Source organism: Acanthaster planci, linkage group LG02 (genome assembly GCF_054643075.1).
Source record: "Acanthaster planci isolate LZ-2023a linkage group LG02, COTS_SCS, whole genome shotgun sequence".
Classification (NCBI taxonomy): domain Eukaryota; kingdom Metazoa; phylum Echinodermata; class Asteroidea; order Valvatida; family Acanthasteridae; genus Acanthaster; species Acanthaster planci.
The window spans coordinates 21,853,872-21,872,928 of NC_141778.1; the positions used below are offsets into that span (position 1 = coordinate 21,853,872).

At 43.3% G+C, this 19,057-nt stretch overlaps 1 protein-coding gene across 1 annotated transcript in view; it reads left to right on the forward strand.

The window, feature by feature from the left end:
* Positions 1-19,057, forward strand: part of LOC110976142 (uncharacterized) — a 72,871-nt gene that overhangs the window by 20,319 nt on the left and 33,495 nt on the right. Inside the window, exons 4-5 of the mRNA XM_022229186.2 lie at positions 12,445-12,561; positions 16,867-16,986. Of these exons, the coding sequence (XP_022084878.2) occupies positions 12,445-12,561; positions 16,867-16,986 (237 nt within the window). The remainder of the gene's footprint in view (positions 1-12,444; positions 12,562-16,866; positions 16,987-19,057) is intronic.

Sequence of the window (19,057 nt, forward strand, 5' to 3'; positions counted from 1 at the left end):
GTGTACAATAAATTATTGCTTGAGCTGGAGCCAAAATTCAACATCAGTAGTTTGTTGAACTACAAAAGTCTCAATCAGTAATACCTGCAGAACTTCAAAATTTCAGGATGCTGACTTGTAAGCCGTTTCAATGTGCAATGTCTTCACCATCCGCCACGTTCCAACGAACGTGAATTTCGATATACCTGTGCGTGTATATTATCACAGGCTGTATTACACATCAATATTGGCTTGCTATTTAGCAGCAACAGAGCAATTGTGGCTTTGAAGACAGCTTTCGGCTGGCAAATTAGTCAAGCAGTTTTATTCGTCAGGCTCTTTCATTTTCCACGGGTAAACACAATGTGTCAAATCCATAAGAACATCTGTATTGTGTACTGGTGACGTGAATATATAGATATCCCGCGGAAAATGTGATATTTGTGAGGTTGAGACGACTAGTTGTATCTATCCAACATTCAGGTTCGGCCAACCATGCAAAAGCACGGTCTTGTACCCAAACAGCTTTTGGATAAGTGTTTAATTGGCTGGCGTAAATCCACTGAGGAGTTTCAATTTACCCCCCGAAGTCGGACGACTGAGTCAACCGGTTTTTTTTTTCTCATCGATCAAAGAACTGCCAGGTCGCAGCAACCCTCAGATACCCACGGCTCTTACGGCAGCTGCTGAAAATTTCAGTACTCGTGCGTCATCCACCGAGGCGTGTTTTTTTTTTGTATAACTGGCCGCGTTGTCTGCTGTTGAGTTTGAATTTACGTGGTTTGGATGTAAATCAAACTTCTGTCGTCAGTGTTCGTGAGAATTGAATGTATACTTGACTTGTAATCAGTTGTTATTTGCTTGAATTGCTCGTGCATAATTTTATAACGATGAAACACTTGGGTTGAACACTTTCAATGTTTCCACTTGAAGCTGGGTAATCGTTTTCTAGTAGAAACAGCTGCTTATATACAAGTCGGTGACGTTTAAAACCCTAACAAAGTGGTTTCCAGACCAACTGGCATCGTGCAAAGCCGAAGGTATAATTTCAGTCGATATGTTTCAACCTTCAGACCTTTTAAGAACACTTCTGTTCACTCTGAGAAAATATTTTAAAATTCTTCTTTCAATGAGAAAACGAAAGAAAAATCACAAATGGGGGTCTTGGGTGGAGTATGGGATCCGGCGTGTATTCCAGCTTGCATACCGGTATACAAATTGAAATGGTTTTGCCGATGGAAAACCTGTTTCTTGCCATTTTAGGACGTGTTACTCTTTCACTGTCCCCGATGCCTGTCATTGGAACCTCATATTTCACATTCTGGGGAAGACAAGTCCTGGAGAAGCTTCCCCCATTCGTGCAAACTGTGGGCGTGGTCTGCCGTTTCCCACAGACATTTCCCATATTTCGTAACTATAGTATCGATATAGTCTCGTACTTCTGAATGGTCCCATATACTTTGAAGACCTAACTTCTAAAATTCATTATACCTTAGAATTTTCGTTCGCAACTCCTGAGACCTCCAATGTCTCTGCTAGAATAAACTCTGTGAATGTATCTCCAGATGCCGAAATGCCTATCAGCTCGGAAGGAAGACAAAGTTCCTTATTCTGTCAAATCTTTGCCTGGAAGGTCTTAAAATTTGCCGCCTGGAATTCGTGGCCCGCGATTTCCCAGGCTAGCTCAAGCATCGAGCGATGTCGATGTTCTCCTCTTTGGCAGTTGCCTGGACAAGAGCTGTGGGCGTTGCGCGCTCAATGTTTCCTCTGCGGCCTACTGAAGTTCGTTCTCATACCGCGATAAATCTCATCACACGTTGCCGGGCAACGGCCAGTGTGGTTATTCGAGGTGCCCGCCTCTTAAACAGCACGGCTCTGATTTTCATTTTGAACAATTCCCGTCCATTTACGACGTGCTCTGTTGCAAGAGTTTTGCTTTGCAAGCGAGTTCCTTTACCCCCACCATCAATATGTCAGCTTTTTATTATTCCCGGTGAGAAGTTGTGCTGACCAAACACACCGGCGAGTGTAATGGGTTATCCATGCATTTCGAAATGGTGATGAAAATGTCGAGAAAGTAGATTTTCAACAAGTCAGCATTCGTGCATTGAGTCAGTGAAACTAAATGGAATTTATTTAAAACTTTTAACCGAATGTTTTGTCCATCCAAGTAAATTGTTTGTTCATATATGAAATTAAACTAAATAGAGCTTTTGTAGTTCCGATCTTTGAACACACCCAGTGGTCCTTGTTATGCTCTAACTAGACACATAGCCTAAACGGAAAAACGACTTATGCGTATTGGCCATCTACTATCGTATCAGAGCCCATGCTTGTTAGATTTCTCAGTGTTGCCCCTCGGCGCTGCTGGCGCAGTCAGCAACAACTAGCCTGCGCTTGCAACTTTTGTCTGGGTTCCCATATACCACTCCCGAGGTGGTTGCATGTGATCAGGAAGGCACACTGTGGGATGGCTGGCCAAGAGAGTCAGGATTTGGGCGAGGACCACGGCCATATTGTATGCTACCGTGGGTATGTAAATATCGATTGGAAATATTACAGACGAAAGAAAAACGTACACACTCTTCTGAAGGATGGTTGACATCAAGACTGAGAGTGTTACATTAGCCTTTGGGCTGATGCATGATAACATTGCACGGAAGGGATGGGCCCTCGTTTTATTCCAATTAAACTGTTTTGCAGGTGACTCCATAGGCCCAAACGGTTGTTCAAGTTCGTTTTGAGGATGACCACCCCTTAAACGGCTGGTCTGTATATGATAGTTTGCCATAGTGCTTTAGGCAGACCTTCTCTGTGTGCACCAAGCCACTCAGGACTGGCTTTTTCTGTTGGTGGCTAAGCATTTATCATGGCTCTCCTCAAAGTGAAGTGGACGGTTTAAAAATTTTAGGGCCGGCATTCGACTGCTGACCTGTACTGACGTGGTCTGCACGTGAACCTGGAACGATGTTTGGGAAAGGATGATTATTTTGTTCAGCACGGTATTTCAGGGCCTGTACCTGGTCCTTGTTATCTATTACTCATTCTTCTTCAGCTCCCCGTTTTAGTTTGCTCAGTAATAAATCCCCTTTCAGATTACCCCCCCCCCGTTTCCATGTCAAGTTCTTGACCTTATCAACCAGGACTGGAGTTATATATAGCCTCGCGTTTCATTCAGAGTCTCCTGAATAATTGTGAAACATTGCAAAAGGCGCAGGTCCGCTGAGAGATGGAACAACTTTACTGGCAATTTATCCTTGTAGGTTAGCGTCTATCCAGTCGGAATGATGTTAAGATTTACCGCCAACCTCCCGCAGCTTGCAATAACGCTAACTTGGCAACTATATCCAAACCAGTGACTTCATTCTTCAAATTTTCACACTCGAGCCTGTTGTTCATTAAGATTTTTGAGTTTAAAAAAACTGTAATAATTGTCTTTCCCTTGTGCAGTCACTTCAAGGCTTCGGTACCTCATGGTATGGATTGTGGATTCCAGGATTTTAATCCATGGGGTCACACCTCAGTGTCGCAGTTGGTTAGATTGTTCTTAGAGCAAGAGCACTTGTTGGCCGAGAGCATTTACCGTCTTCAGCTCTGCCTCATGTCGAAGGGAACCGAAGTTGACAAGTCGGCCATTGCCCACGGTTTAACCTGTTACCTCCATTATGGCTGCCTGAGGTATCTGTTGTCTCCTGGGTTGTCTTCGGCGTTCGACCTGGATCGTTGTTATGACCACCTCATTAATCCGCACACACATAGATCCCAGAGTAATTACAAGTTTGTCCTTGGGGAATGAGCAGAAACATAATGGGACTGTTCACAGTACTTTAGTTCGCAGGATTTGGGAAATCTCCTGCTTCCAGAGTTATGCAAGGACTGCAAAGAATGAAGGCCGATGTTGCAGATGAGGCTTTCACCGTGTCTGAAAAGTTTGAAGGATTACTTGACTGGCATTTTGTTGTAGATTTTTCACCTTTCAGAGATTCTGTTATGAAAATAGAAAGTTGGGATCTGGTATACGAGGTGCTTTTGACAAGCCTTTGGAGTATTCTTTGTTCTGCCTTTTCATCCTTGTCCTATACTGACTCGAGCAAAGAAGTTGTTGTGCATTTCAATGCCAAGTGTGCTGACACGTATTCCTGACGCCGTTCACCTGACACGGAGTTCCATGCACCCTGAACTCAAATCAACATTTCCGAGACCCTTCACCACTTTATCAGTGCTTTGATCAGTGTCAAGTGGTCGGCACACGCAGGGAAATTCAGTGCAGTGCTAATTTGAAATTTAATCAAATCGAGGTATGCACTCAAAACCGTCGAATTAAAGGATCGCTCCACTTCCGTTTTTCGTTATTGATTCAAGACGTCTCGGATACCTGGACTGCCGATCAACGAATACCCTTGTCCTCTGGTTTTTTTTTTCTTCGAGGCCACACGCACACACCCTGCACCCGTCAGCGCGTCCAATGCCAAACACAATGTGAAACCTCACGGCTCCCACTGTCCCTTGGAGAGTAAACTTCATATCACGCCTTACACTTTAAGAGGCTGGAGCTGGTTTAGAGAATGACCCTCCAACATCCGTCAATCAAAAGCCCGGGGCAGTTTGTTTAGCCCCAGCTGATTTCCCGCGAAGTCAAAGTAATCTTATTTAGACGTCACTCAAATCTGAGCGCTGTAGAATATTATCAATCGACACATAGGCCTGCACTAAAATGGTATCTTTATACAAAATACAGCGCAGACGGCTGACCATGAGGCTACTTCTGCACTTGCGTATTGTTGATGTTAGGTGTCAAGCTCCAACCTCACTGGGACTCTCTTCTCCGAACTGTTGCGCTTCTCTGTTTCTGGTTCACCGTTATGATGGAGTTTATTGATTTACATGACTTTTTAGAAAGGTGGCTACAAATGTAGTGCAATGTCATCCTGGCCAACACTGATGTTACCTCAGCTTCTGGCTTATTCGAGCAAAGTGTTCAACTTCTGAAGACAGAGCTTGCCTTAAGTTATTTGTAACTGACTATTTTGGCCGGTGTTGGGAGCGAGACGTTGAAATAGGGGAAGTGCATGCAAACACCGAACATGTCTAGTTCCTCACGATGCTACGAGAGAAATGTATGTTTATAAAATGGTGATGTACATGTAGGTACCAGAAATATGTGTGTGTATACCCATTCTTGTTCTTTTTTCTGGTTAAACTTATTTTTAGATGCCTTTGATAACAGGATTTTTTAATACCTTGGTCATTTTCTTGTTCCTTTGCCGTTTTAAATGCTGTGCACGTATCTTTATGAAACTTGTTTGGGACTGTGTAGTAACCATATTAAACCAATGGACCTTTGATCAAATTAACCTAGATTAATTTACACTTCCACGAATCTGAAGTCCTTTGTAAACATGGAAAAAATCTCCCTTTACCAACATGTTCCTCTGGACACTGACAGTCTAGTCGGAGTAAGCGGGCCTGAACTTTGAATACTATCGAGATCTCGTAATGTCAACAAACGAAGGCGCTGCCGGCAACATTCAACGTACCGGCGTCTGGCCTGGCCTGGCCGCCACTCAGCTGCCTGTCCCCGTGTCGGGTCGACTCGCGCCGTTGACAGGCGATCCAGTTGTTGCACATTCGGAGACCCACTTTACCTGAAGTCGAGACCTTTGACAGAATATTGAACGGCCGTTTACCTGGAGACACATTAACCCAAACAATCCTGCTAATTGTTGGGGCCGACCGGTTGCTCGCGAAGGCCGGTGACCTGGCAAACACGAACCCATTTTCTCGAGGTGTGCAGTTCAAGAGGGTGCCGTTGATAAAAGAGAAGCTTTTCCCGTGTACATGTCTCTTGAACAGTCAAGCATCTTCTATAAATATCTGGATTTATACTACGGTTGAGCACAGGTCTTATTCTTCCGACCCTATACGCACGTGTCAAATGACGTCGATCAGTAGGTATAGCTATGCCATTTACGTATGCTTCGGACTACTATTGAAGGAAAAGATTCAAGATTGCGTGCGAGTATGGTGCCGCCGCAGGTGATGCGTCTCCTCGCATCACTACTGGTTTAGAGACCTTGAAGAAATGCATTCCGGAGTTCCAGCGTAAAATTCCCTGATAAAAACGGTAGCAAAAATGCATGAATTTCAGCTTTACATACTCGCAAACTCGAAACTGAACTTCCTCTAACAGCATATCTAATGTTGTTCATTGTTATCTTGGTGTGTTTCAAAACTGCGCGAGTTCTACAGATTGGCTTTTCATATAATTGGCTTTAAGAATGATAGACGCTGGGAGTGTGATTCTATATTTTAGGCTTTTCGTATTGTACAGAAAAGTGTTGATTTAATTGATTGAAATGTTTCAGATTTAGTATTAAGATTTTTTCAACTTTAGCTCAGAGCTTCGAGTTGCTTGCAGGGTGTTAGGCTTCGCCTGTTGTGACATGTAAAAAAAATCAAGCCAGATTGAATTATTGTACTTAAAAGTGCGCTCTATTTTAGATTTGACCCGAACCACGTGCAACGCGTGTGCCAGTTAAAATGTACATGATCCTTTGTCATTTCAGAAACTAATCTGACAGGAATCGTCTTCCAATAATTATCATCTCATCACTTATTTCATCTTCTTCTGTGTTGAGGAAACGCACAATGATTCGGAAGTCCACGAAGCACGTTCCACAGTATGGTGTTTTATAACTGCCACCATCTTGTATTTGAAATGTTTTAAAACCCACCTTACAACTAATGAGAGTAAACCTTGTGGACTGTTTTCACAACTTCATCAACTTTCATGCCTCACATATGTACATGTAGAAGATGCAAAAAACGAAATGGCAGTTATAGCACACCGTATCACAGCAGCAGCATGTCATCACGTATTAAAGAACTATGTACCCTTCACTACAACCTTGGCAAAGGATTAACATTATCGCATGTGTTGATGTACGATTTGTTTTCATTTGGCAGTCAACGATAATAGAACTTCATTAAATCACACAAGGAATGCGCACCCGTGCATGCACCTGTCATCCAGTCTTCAAAACTGCATTGGATCTGAAAATATCCGAACTCTACATGTTGAACCTCATAATCGTCAATTCATGAACCTTTGGTCTAGACATTATGGACAGCGAAGTCTAAAAATCTCTCAAAAAAGCCTCTTCCGTCAATATACGGAACCAAAGGACTCATTTATGTCAGCTTAGTTTTGAGCTCACCGGTTTAAAACTCCCGATTTCTGTGCATCAAAACATTAAACGTTAAGGCGGCCTGATGAGTTGTTGGTTTTATTGGACACTCTGGATAATTCCGCTATGAGCCCCGAGCTATGGTGCAATTTTTCCTAGCAACACAGCCTCCTTTGGTCAGAACTGCACTTCGCTGACTGTGAAATACATGCCTTACGGTCGCGTCGTCAAGACCCAGATGGACAGGATTGATTTGGCTAGTTGCAACCAGATTCCTTGCGGCGTCATTTGTACGGGGCAGCCAGAATCGTGGCGATTGTACATTAGCCAGCAGAAGCAGACGCAAAAGCTATCAGCGAAATAAACACTCCCGACCAACATGGCTCTTTTCAACCATGAGGGGGCGCTTCTGATCAAGGCGAATATTGCCACTCAGCGCTTGTATTATTACCTCCATGATTTGACGTGGGTATTCAGGATAATGACGAGTAAGGCATAGACCCTTATCGTGGCATGTTTGTTTGTCGTGTTCCCTGTAGACCCATTGGCGATACTAATTCAACTTCACAAATTGAAAAAGGGAACAGGTTATTTTTCCTTCCAGCCTCGGTTTGGTCCCATTGCTTTAAAGGGTAGAAAATCAAGATGACTTCCCCTATGATACAGGTCTATACCCGCACATGGTGGGTACGGTCAAACTGCGAGGCGTAGCAGTAGCACACTGCCTGTTTACACGTCAAAATGTCCGTTTCTTGTGAAAGGTCAAATGTTCCTCGTTACGGGAAGGAAGAAATGCCAAAGGGAAGCCAGTGAAAGATTTGACCCATCAAATTACGTCTTAAAGAAAGTTAGAGTTAAATATAGGTACTGTGCTTTCCTGGACAGTATGATGCTATCCCACAGTATGGTGTTATCCCAAACTAAACTTTTGCAAGCAGTTCAATAATATTTCTGTCCTGCCTTCCTTGCTTGAAAACACGAAGTGTGGGGTTCTCTCTCCCTGCAGGATGAGTGCAAATTCATCTTAGCAAAATTTTTAACTATTTTTAAAATGGAATTTCATTGAACTTTTTAACCAATAGCGGTGCTTGCCGCTCGGATTGGAAAACGTTGAAGGTTGTGACAGATTGCTGATCGCCTTTTGCGAGGATGCTACCCCTGAGAGCCCTGCACATGGCACCCTGCAGTCAACGACCTCCTCTGCCGGCTCTTCAACCCGTTCCCTGGCCTTGCAGTCCCCGAACCGTGAGGTGAAAACAGCGCAGGTGTCCGTTAGGCTGGCCTACACCATGTGCACTGCATGCCATGTTCTTCCCGCATGAACCACTGAACAGAAGTAAAACATGGACGGCCAGACTGCCTGGTCCGCATCAGTTATCGATAAACGACTCCCGAATTCCTAACGCGGAAGCAGAAATTAATGTCAAAACGAGACAGATCCGTGCAAGGGATACACACGGTCTACCTGCTGACCTCGACCTACGTATGGTCACCGCCACTGTCTGATTTCTTTCTCCCTTCTCTTCACGGTTTCTTTATTACTTGACCCCACTCAGTAAACATGATTATCGCTACAGGCATTCAAGTTGCGTCCTATCCCGAAAAGAGATGCTATAGATAGATTGTGTTCAAGTCAGAATTGAGCTCGTAAATCCTGGTTCACCGAACGAAAGTAGTTTCGGTTGAGATTCATGTCGCACTTTTTTTTGAAAGAGTGAGAGTTATTCCAGGATGAAGACTGAGAATGCGGAGTCTGCACGGAAAAAGAGTGGCATTACAGGAAATAGTCGATGCTATCAAGAACTTGGGTCGGCATGTGCAACATTAAGGTTAGCCTGTTTGGAACTAAGTCAAGAGGGTATTTAACCATGCTGTCTACCCCCAGCGGTACCCCTTCAAACTAAGACATATAGCTAGGAGCCTGCTGTATATGGCAGAGGTAGCGGAACATTTAGTTACCAAGAAGAATTCTGTGGAATTGATTGCTTCCTGTGGTGTCAGTCGCTCGCCACACCAGGTGAGCGCCAACCTGCAGGCCTTAGTTTGGGAAGCGCTATGGTACATTCTTTGATGCCAAACCAAAAAAAACTGTAGAATAACTCGATAAGTCATGCAGAAAAAAAGGAAAAAGGATTTTTTTAAAATGTGGACCTATTAACTGCGAATTCAGTGGGACCATGAAGCTATTAGACATGATAGCTCCATGGCGGGACCAACCCCATTCACGCCCATGATAACGCTTTCCCATTCATTTGGACACATTTCCGGAACCTTTAAAAAACATATACACTTGATAAATATCTGAAGTACTGAAATTTTCTCCGAAATTTGCAGATCTTGACAGATGCAGGCATGCAAGACTTTGTGTAACAGGGTTGTAACTTTGTATGTCCAAAGGGGAAGGGTTTAGCTTTCAGTATACGTAGGGGCCTATATATGAAAGTTATGGGTATAAACTCATTCATTATACTGCACCGTAATCGAGAAGTGGACAGTGCACCAACAAGCCGTTTGTCTGTAAATAACTTTTGAATAAATTCTTTATAAATGCCTCTTTTGCGTTACTGTTTTCATAATTTATGGCAGTGTTTTCTAGCTAGTCATGTGAAATCCCTTGCGCGAGAAAATCCCTGAACTCTCCTCCTAAGAAAGTCACACCAAGTAAAAAGTGCTACTTTGGGTCAAAGTTGTGTCACTGTGCAGTTTTTGTAGGAATTATATCCTTCTGAATACCGAGTCATTGTTAAGCGCCACTAAGTACCAGCAGACCCCCATTAATGTCGGTGCTTTGAGTGATTGGAACCAGCCGTGGCTGCTGTTTTTTATAGTTCTGCTTGCTACCCGAATGCTTGAGTAAAATATCACCAAATACGGTCTGGTGTATCCCTAGAGGGATCGGGGCAGAGTTCAAACAGTCAAGCCAGGTAGCCTAATAAAGGTGTCTTAACGTGGTCGTCACTATCGGATATAATAACCAACTTCCAAGTTTTTCTATATTTTGCTGCCATGTTTTTCCTCTGACAAGACATGTTGTTTTTTGAATGTCGGCATTCAAGGCATTTTTAATTTCCGCCATTGCTGGGCTAATTCTGGCATGGCCTGGGCATTGGAGGGTGAAGCAAACAGGAACAGGTGTGCTGTCCCTTTTTCTTCAAGACTTCATCAGAAATTCATTAATACGTGTAGTTTGATATCAATAACCCTTTGATGTAGGCTGTCGAAGGGGGTGTATTCATATCTGAACATATTACAATGCATTGGTTGCCCCACTGGGATGCAGTACACCAAGAGCCTATTGTCGAGCATACTTCTTTAGCGCGCATGCCGTATGAAGTACTACGGACCACAACATGCAAAGTATTGCGGGCAGATAGTGTTGAATTCAAATGAATTTAGCAGACTTTTGCTTTATGCGGTTCAGAATTATTTAAAAGATCTTATTTGTTCAAATGAGAATTATCGTTATCAAATTGAATGCCATCAATTTAAATGTATTTTGAATTTAAGTGTGTGCATTCTTGTCCTTAAGTATAGCAATGTACTATCTGTGTGTCTTTGTAGGGCAATGTTGAAATAAATGTTGCACGTAAATTGTCGGACATTTTTTTTCGAGAAGACAGTGCAAACCGCCAGATGACTTTAAATACAGAACCACGAAGAAAAAGAAAGCATCTCCAACACTGTAAAAACAAGACTAAATGTTAATGTTTGGACGCGTTTCAAACACCTTCCTGGTAACGCGTTATGAACTTGTTGTGGTGTGAATATTCTAAAGCCAAACACGTTGTGATACTTATTTTTATAACAAGGACTTGTTGATGTGTTTATCAATTTTGATACAAAGACACATTTGGATGTTAATAACACGGTACAAAAACGCGTTTATCGGGTGGGAACACTTTCGAAACACGGCACCACGTTTATTTCCAAACGGTGTTACATGTTTACAATTCACGCAAAGGTGCATTTATAATGGGCCTTGGTTTTGTACAACGAAATAAAATAAATCCTACCAAAACACTCGATTACAGTCCATTGTCACCCTATAGTGCCTAAATTAAAGAGGGGTGAACTGGAGACCAACGAGCGGTACCTTATTCTTTTCCCCCTCGAGTTCATGACAGTCTACTCTTCTCTCCCTCGATGCTCCGGGTAACACAGACGATTCATAATAGTGCACCTCCAAGAGTAAGTGTTTAACGTGTTAGCCAATCACTACGCTCGAAATCTGTCGACCCTGTCCGAACGCGCAGTGGGTCGACAGATTCTGCGCATCGTGATTGGCCAACGCGTTGCGAACGCATGGAGTCGCACTATTGTGAAACGCCTGCTTTGTTAATTGTCCAATTTTTAGGATTTGATGAGTGTCGGTATTAAACGTTAGCCCCTTTAAGCGATGTCTCGGAGGAAAGGCTAAAAGCTCATCAGTTTCCGCACAAGATCCCCCATAATGCCTATGGCGGTGCCATACAAACATCAAAGAATGAAAGAAATTCATGTTGCGTGCAGATGTCGTGATCAATTAAAGTATCTATTCTCAATTGAAGCGTCTGTCTTCTTTGCAATTATAGTGCAGGACTAACTGCATTGAGCTGTGACCCTGTTTACAAACACTTCGTCCTCTGAGTCCACGCACGAATCCAGTGTTATGAAATAACATCTCAATGTTTGACAGATTGCGGTACTTCCTTAAAAAGGGCACATTTTTACTGTCTTGGACAGAATACGTCTGCCTGCTCGCCATAAATCCATTCGGCTATTTGTTCAACTATGTTTCAACTATGAAATGTTGAACAGGTGGTGTGTTTTTATTAGATGCAGATAAAGCATTGATTTAGTGCCCTTATTACGATAGACTAAGCACTCATCCTTACGCAAATAATTCTGTGCAGCAAATTATTCTCTTCCCTTCCCGCAGTTTGATCACAGTATCTTGATATGACATTCAACGGCCTAATTAGCGCGGCAGGAGCACCCCCCGTAAGTTGGCGCACCCCCGCCTCCCCTATACTCGGCGAGAACGCTCTCAGAATTTAGGGTAGACGAAAAGAAATAGTTTTGTATGAGTCAAAATCACGACAAAGCCCACTGAGATATTCCCCAGAAATGGATTCATTCCATCCCACCCTTCACGTGCGCACCCTGAGGATCCCCTTTCGGAGTACAGTCCGCCTCATATGCTTGCCACTGATGGCACTCGTTATTCGGCGAGTGTTCTGTCTAACCAAACGTCATTTGAACCGCTATTCATTTCATGTACACTTCTTGTCCCTTTCAGACGTCAACGAGTGCAGTAGTCGGCCTTGTCAACACCGTTGTATGAACACCATGGGTAGTTACAGGTGTTACTGCGAGGAGGGTTTCACACTCCGAGATGATAAGAGCACTTGCACGTGTAAGTATGCAGTAACCAAGAGCATCACTCTCTTTTAAAGACACAGTCTTGGTCGACATGTGCCCCACCTTGAAAGAAACGCAGGATGTTATCGTCCCATTTTTCTCTCGTTTGTTTAAAACTGTTCCCAAGGACGTGAAGTAAACAAATCCTACGTCTTACATGCAGATGAGGTTTGTGTTGTATGAAGCGTACATTTCATGGCCATGCTGCCTCCATTGCGTGTGTACGTTCTGCTTAAAAAAACGATATCCAATTATTATATATTCTTCTGAGAGAACTTTTACACGATTACTGTACCACGTCTAGCGACAAGGTCACGTGTTTCCGGTAATAAATCAAGCAATAATTGAATTTATTCGTAACATACGCTTCCAAGTAATTTTTGAATTTGGCAATCGGTTAACGACAGTCATGACTTAATTTGAATGAAAATAACTCACTGGTAGTGGTTTCTCCCACCGGTTTATCGTTTTTCAGTCCGTAAATTATAAAAGCAGTACTTAATGGAGCAAAAACATTTCAATGTGGATTTTAGTTGGTTGTCAAAATAAAAGCGAACCGATTAGGCTCTGCTATACCAAAGCTATAATAGGAAGAAATCTAGGGTTAAACATCCTCGATCTACACGAGAAACGACAACACCAGGTGCTCCCCCTGCATTTCGTTCACAGCAAATGGTAGACAGGCTAATCTGCCCGTCAACATGCAATTTCAACAAAACGAGCTTGACAGAAGTAATGTGGGCACTCTTAGCATCGGCATGCGCCGAAAATTGGATAGGTCATAACGCGAAATTAAATAATGTAAACACATTAGAGACTGCAGTCTGAGGTTCTTGTCAGAGGCACGACCGTTTTCATTTCCCCTTTTTTCAGAGCATTTCTGGAAGATAATGCAGCCCAGCTCGGTTGGATATTGTTTACTTTTTGTCGTAATTCCTATTGTCGTTTCGTGCTTTCAGGGGGAACGGGGCATTCTGTTGAAGTCAAAGAGGTCACATTTTAAACCAAATGTTGTTTCGGTACAAAGGTTTTAATGACATTTTGTGGGAACCAGTCGCCGCTTGAATTTACCTTTAGATTACGGAGGTAAGCCTAGCTTAATTGTTGAGCGTGCAAATTAATTAATTAATTAAACAGTCATTCAGAACTTGTCATCAATCGGCTGTCATTTCACATTTCGACCTCTGAGAGACGCGTGGTTTTCATAATAGGATTCTGTACCGTATCCCACAACTAAAAGGCTAGCCTTCGGGTTAATTAATTAGCCAATAATTTAACGGCGGCCATCAATCACCTGTCAACTTGAAGGCACATTCAGACTCATTCGGAACGACACGACGCTGAAAGCCATAGTTCACACCAGTCGTCGGGACGCCAGCATCTCCTCCCTGCCGGGAGATGTTTCATATTGTAGCATGTTCAGTCACGGTTGGCAGATATCGATGAGCCGCAGGTAGTCTCCAAAATTGGAAAAAATAAATGGCTGGTTCTATTGTACGCTTAACTGGTCGTACGGGACGTGTTATATTGCCCATCTCATTTGGAGGATTATTACTTGAACAAAAATTCCCTGAAGCACAACCTTGCTATATTACAAAGGCAGTGAGCCGCATCGCCAAGGTTACACCCTGTTTTTGAGCATCTTGCTTGTTTTTTGTTTGGTTTTGTTTTTAATGGTGAAGCCTTCGCTCACTCCGAACATTACAACTCCATTGTGCTTCATGAAGCCACCCTTAATTGGTTTTTTTATGATGAAACAAACTTTAAACGTTTTTCCGAAAAAAACTAACAAACAAAAACAAACCAGGCGTCTTCAGAGACCAACTTCCAGGAGTTGCCCCAAAAAATGATTATACCTTCCACAGAAAGCACCTCGCTGAAAAATTCATAAAAGGCGACTCTTCTAACTTATGCGGTGAGTCCTCATATACCCAAGCTCTCACCCGGGGTATCAGTTTATCATCACCGAGCAGTAAAGTTAAAAAAAGGCAGCCGTGCACGTTCCTCAAAGGGGAGGGGTGCAATTACGCCGAGGCGGCACGATGCCGTTACGGTCCGTCAGGAGAAAGTGCAGAAGGGTACATTTGGCTCTATGGTTCAGACATCGGAGCCAGATATTCCCTGTGGTAAATAAACCCCGATCCGCATGACTTATTTCCACGACTGTGGAAGAACAAGCCTAACATCGTATTCTTGGTACTTAATCCTTTTGACTGTTGTCCACCTATAATCTCTAACACGGTTTCACTTTTCTCAAATAACGAACGACCGTTTGATTTTATTTATTTTTTTCTAGTTTTGGCGAGCTGTTGGCCGCTCGAGGCAACTGTTATTATAATTCTGATCATTGGAGCAGAGCTTTCGATTTTCAGGGATCGTACACGTCGGAGCAAACGTGTTATTTTTCCACTCGATTTGTTTGCCGCTCTGCACATTCTAAATCTGTCATCAAATTCAAATTATAGAGCTTTGGACCAAAGGGAATGTCGCAAGTAAAGGTGAGAGTGAAGTGTTGCGCCCGGCTAAGCGAAATTTGACTTCTTTTTGAAGTGCCCCCTTCTTTCCTCGAGACACGCTATATCCCAATCGCCGGCAAATAAGCAATTAACCGAGGCCGTTCGGGGGTAAGTCAGAGGTCACAAGGTTGCCGCCGCACTAAACCTTACGGCCAAAGTCATTACCGCGTACCGATACCTTTTGGGCACTATAATGACCCATTAATGCCATTCACCCTATCAATATCCATCCCTTAAAATATTCTTTCCCAAGAAATGTAAGCTTGGTGTTTCTTGAAATTTCAATCTAAGTCATGATTTTCAAATCCACAATTACCGGTCGTGCACGTGACTTGTCAACAGAATGCGTAACACACAGCAGCCCTCCCACATTTCAGTGTCATCCCGCGGTTATCACCTGGAGGGTATAACCAAATTGTTTTTCTGTCACTTGGAGTGAACATTCACTTTGACGGGATGGAACCTTAACCCTCCGAGACAGGGCTTTCGCGCGTTACCAGTATTTATGGGGGTAAGTCTGACTGGAACATTCATGTTGCGATGGTAGGAAGTACAGTTGAACTCTCTTAGCATTCCCAGCAAGCATGTAACAAGTCTTCCCCCGGGAACAGTTTCACCATGCGCCGCTGATATATGTATTTTTTCCCCCCGAACCCGTCTTCTTGGGGGGTGAACATGTAAGACATATAATGGGAGGTCCCTTTGGAACGTATCGATGTAATTGAGGCTCTGGTTTGCATCGTAATGCGCACCTGGCGGGCTCAGATGTTTCCCGCGGGGGCACTGCGTCCCTGCAACCACGGGACGAGATCCCATCTTGTTGCACGCAGCCAGGGGAAGTCGGTTTGGGCACAGCTCCCTAAGTAGTTTTGACAGCTGGTTGACGTTGGCGTTTTATCCCGCTTGGGTGGAACAAATAAGAGAATTTATTATATTACAGTCAAAAATAAACTTTGAGTATTTAATACAGAGTAAAGGGAGTCCCGCTACCTTAAAACGGATACGTGGTTAAGTTCTTAGCTGCGCTGGTGAATCGCGATATTTCTTAGTAAAGCGTCTGTGACGACGGTTTTACCTTTTTTTTATCCTTTAACGATTCTAATGAAGTCAACACCTAATTCCTTTCACAGGCTTGATGATGTCGACTCATTAAGCTTGAACCTGCTGCTTTGAACAGGTGCATGATTTTGGGTGGGTCATTTTGGAGCATTTTTAATGGCCAAGTGTGCTTTGTTTGTTACAATATTCTCCCATAGTTTCTGCTCACTAAAACCAAAGTGCATTGTTTGTTCAATAGTGCCCAAGTGGTAGTTATAAATAGTTCACCGTATTCATCACTGAAATAAATTAATTGATCTTTTTCCCGAAATGGTTAATTTCTGTTTGTTTAATGTGTAATGTATCTGATGGTGACATGGCCAAGTACAAACATAGCATTTTTTCCAGCCACCACCATCCATCCTCTTTTGTTCTATAGTTTGCAATGTAGTGCCAAACTAATTGCTGCATTCAGAGTGATATTTGGAAATAAATCAAATCAAACAGAACACAGAATTCAAGTTTTGCATTCGTTGCTTGAAGGATGAGACATTTAGGTAGTAGATAGATAGCTGTGGACAGTTCTGTTTGTTTGTTTTTTCACTCAAGAGAAAGATCCCTACATAAGTTATTGAAATGACTACACTCTTACATTTTGTGACTTTCCGTGTTGTGACAACGATTGTTCATCATACGAGGTTATTACACGTAAAAGACACATTCATTTTTCGAACCATGACCTACAGATGACTGGCGATGTGAGTCTATGCACTGTTCCTACGGATGCCAGGAACGAGGGCGCTATAACGTCATGTGCATTTGCCCCGAGGGTATGCGACTCGCACAGAACGGCTACAGCTGTGTAGGTGAGTACGGTACTCTTTGTTTCTATTGTTTTCCCCCAGCATTTACGCGCGCATTTTTGACACAGTTGTCCATATCTTTGAACTTCGATGGCTGGTATACATTGCTGGATACTAAACTTGTTTGTTCATTATGTGTACTGAAAACCTTGGGAGTGCGAGAGAGCCTGTGGAGTTTGTGCCCGAAGTGACATCATAGCTTCAGTACCCTCAGTTGTGGACAGCATAGATTAACTCTAAATACGAAAAATGTGCACGGTGGAAACCAATTTTATTTAACCTTAGGGGGGCAATGTTTCTTCGTTCAGTTCATGTCATGATAGCCTTTAAACTGAAGCGGGTCAAGAGTTCTGCTCTGCTTGTGCAACGTTACAAGGAAGGTTGCACTTTTGCCCAGAAATGCTTAATTAAAGACGGTGGGTCACAAGGCCGCTTCGACAATGTTTCTGTTTTGAACAAACAAATCAATAGATACCTTAAAACCTGTTACGTGACTGAATGTTGGAAGTTCTAGATAACGAAGCAGCTCGATCGTCAGTTTCAGTAATGGGGAAACATTGGACCTTCTTTAATCAAAATTTAGCCTAATTATAGACCATGTTACAACACCCTTGGCGCCATGTGGTTCTTAAAACCAATTCATTTGCCGGATCAGCTGCAGTTTTACCGACGCACATGCAGCAATTTTTGACCGTCCATGTGCGCGGTTTGAAGGGGGGAGTATTCAATCCCAATCTTCCCGCCGCCTACGTGCCGTTGGTGTTTAACGTCATGCGTTTAATGCTTTAACCAAATTTGGCGTGTTGCTGCCACATTTTTGAATTCATAATAATAGCTACGGAAGTCATTCGTAGGTTGAGCGGTTAAATCCTTCGGTGCAATGGAACCCATACCTCAAGCGCGGCATTTCCCAGTGCGTATTTCGATTTGATCCGTGGGATCACTTCATCTCGAAGGGAGCTTGGGGACTGTAAGACACCGATAGGTCGCGATGTACTGGTACCGAAGGACTTGAAGGCAATGTGGTTATCAAAGCCAATCATAGAACTTAATTGAGGCAGCATTGTTCAGTCACCATGGGTCGACTGCATTTGCCATCAGTTCCTAAGCACCACGTCAAACAATGTGCAGTCCCGTGTTCACAGTTTTTGATACAACACGCGAGTGGGCAGATTTCTAATGGGTAATTCCACACGACATCTTGTAGGGAATCCGAAGTGGCATACGGCAGTCCCGGCAGGGGAAGAAGCACGAAAAAACAAACCAACAAACAAACAAAACCAAGACCTTCTTTTCTCGGCGACCCAAGCTTAAGAATGCCCAGCAGAAATTCAATATACCTTTCACTTTCCTGCAAAATACTAGGATTTCCTGAAGAACGCCGCGCTTATTTCCCGCCGGTCCAGTGCGCATTTACTAGCAGACGATGAGTCTGTGAATAGAAGGCTGCCCTGTCGGGTTCATTATTTGTCATTCACCTGAATAAATCATCTACACATGTCTGCACTCGTAAAATGCTATCTATTTATACATCTATTGATGTGGAAGTCCAAAAAGAAAAAAAGAATTGTTTTGTTTTACCATTGCAACTTGGTTTTGTTTACACTGACTTGCAAGTTTTGAGTCTCTCGTCAACGCAGCTGGCATTTGGGGGGGGGTAGCATCCAAAACAATGCCAGCTTCTAAGTTTTCATGATTCGTAATCAAAATAAATGAGAAACCAACAACAGGGCTTGAAGGCCCGGAAAAGACTTCAAACGTTTGCAAACCCTTCATCGCCCATTATGGGAAATTTCCTCAACGGATGATTACGTTTTCGGTCTCAGGCAAAACACAAAACACTGTCGGCTCCACGGCAAAGCGAAGGCTTTTGAGGGAACCGGGGCACTGCTAAATGTCGAACTGCCCTGAGACCTCGGTGTGGTGCGATGCCGACTAGTGCGTTCTCTGTGTTCGGCTTGGTGTGCGTGGGTATTGCGGGGGGGGGGGGTTATGAGGCAGTGTCCATCCACTCACGGGTTGTTCCAAAGCATTTACTGCTGTCCAGCTTTACAGGGAGACGCCCTTCCCTTCC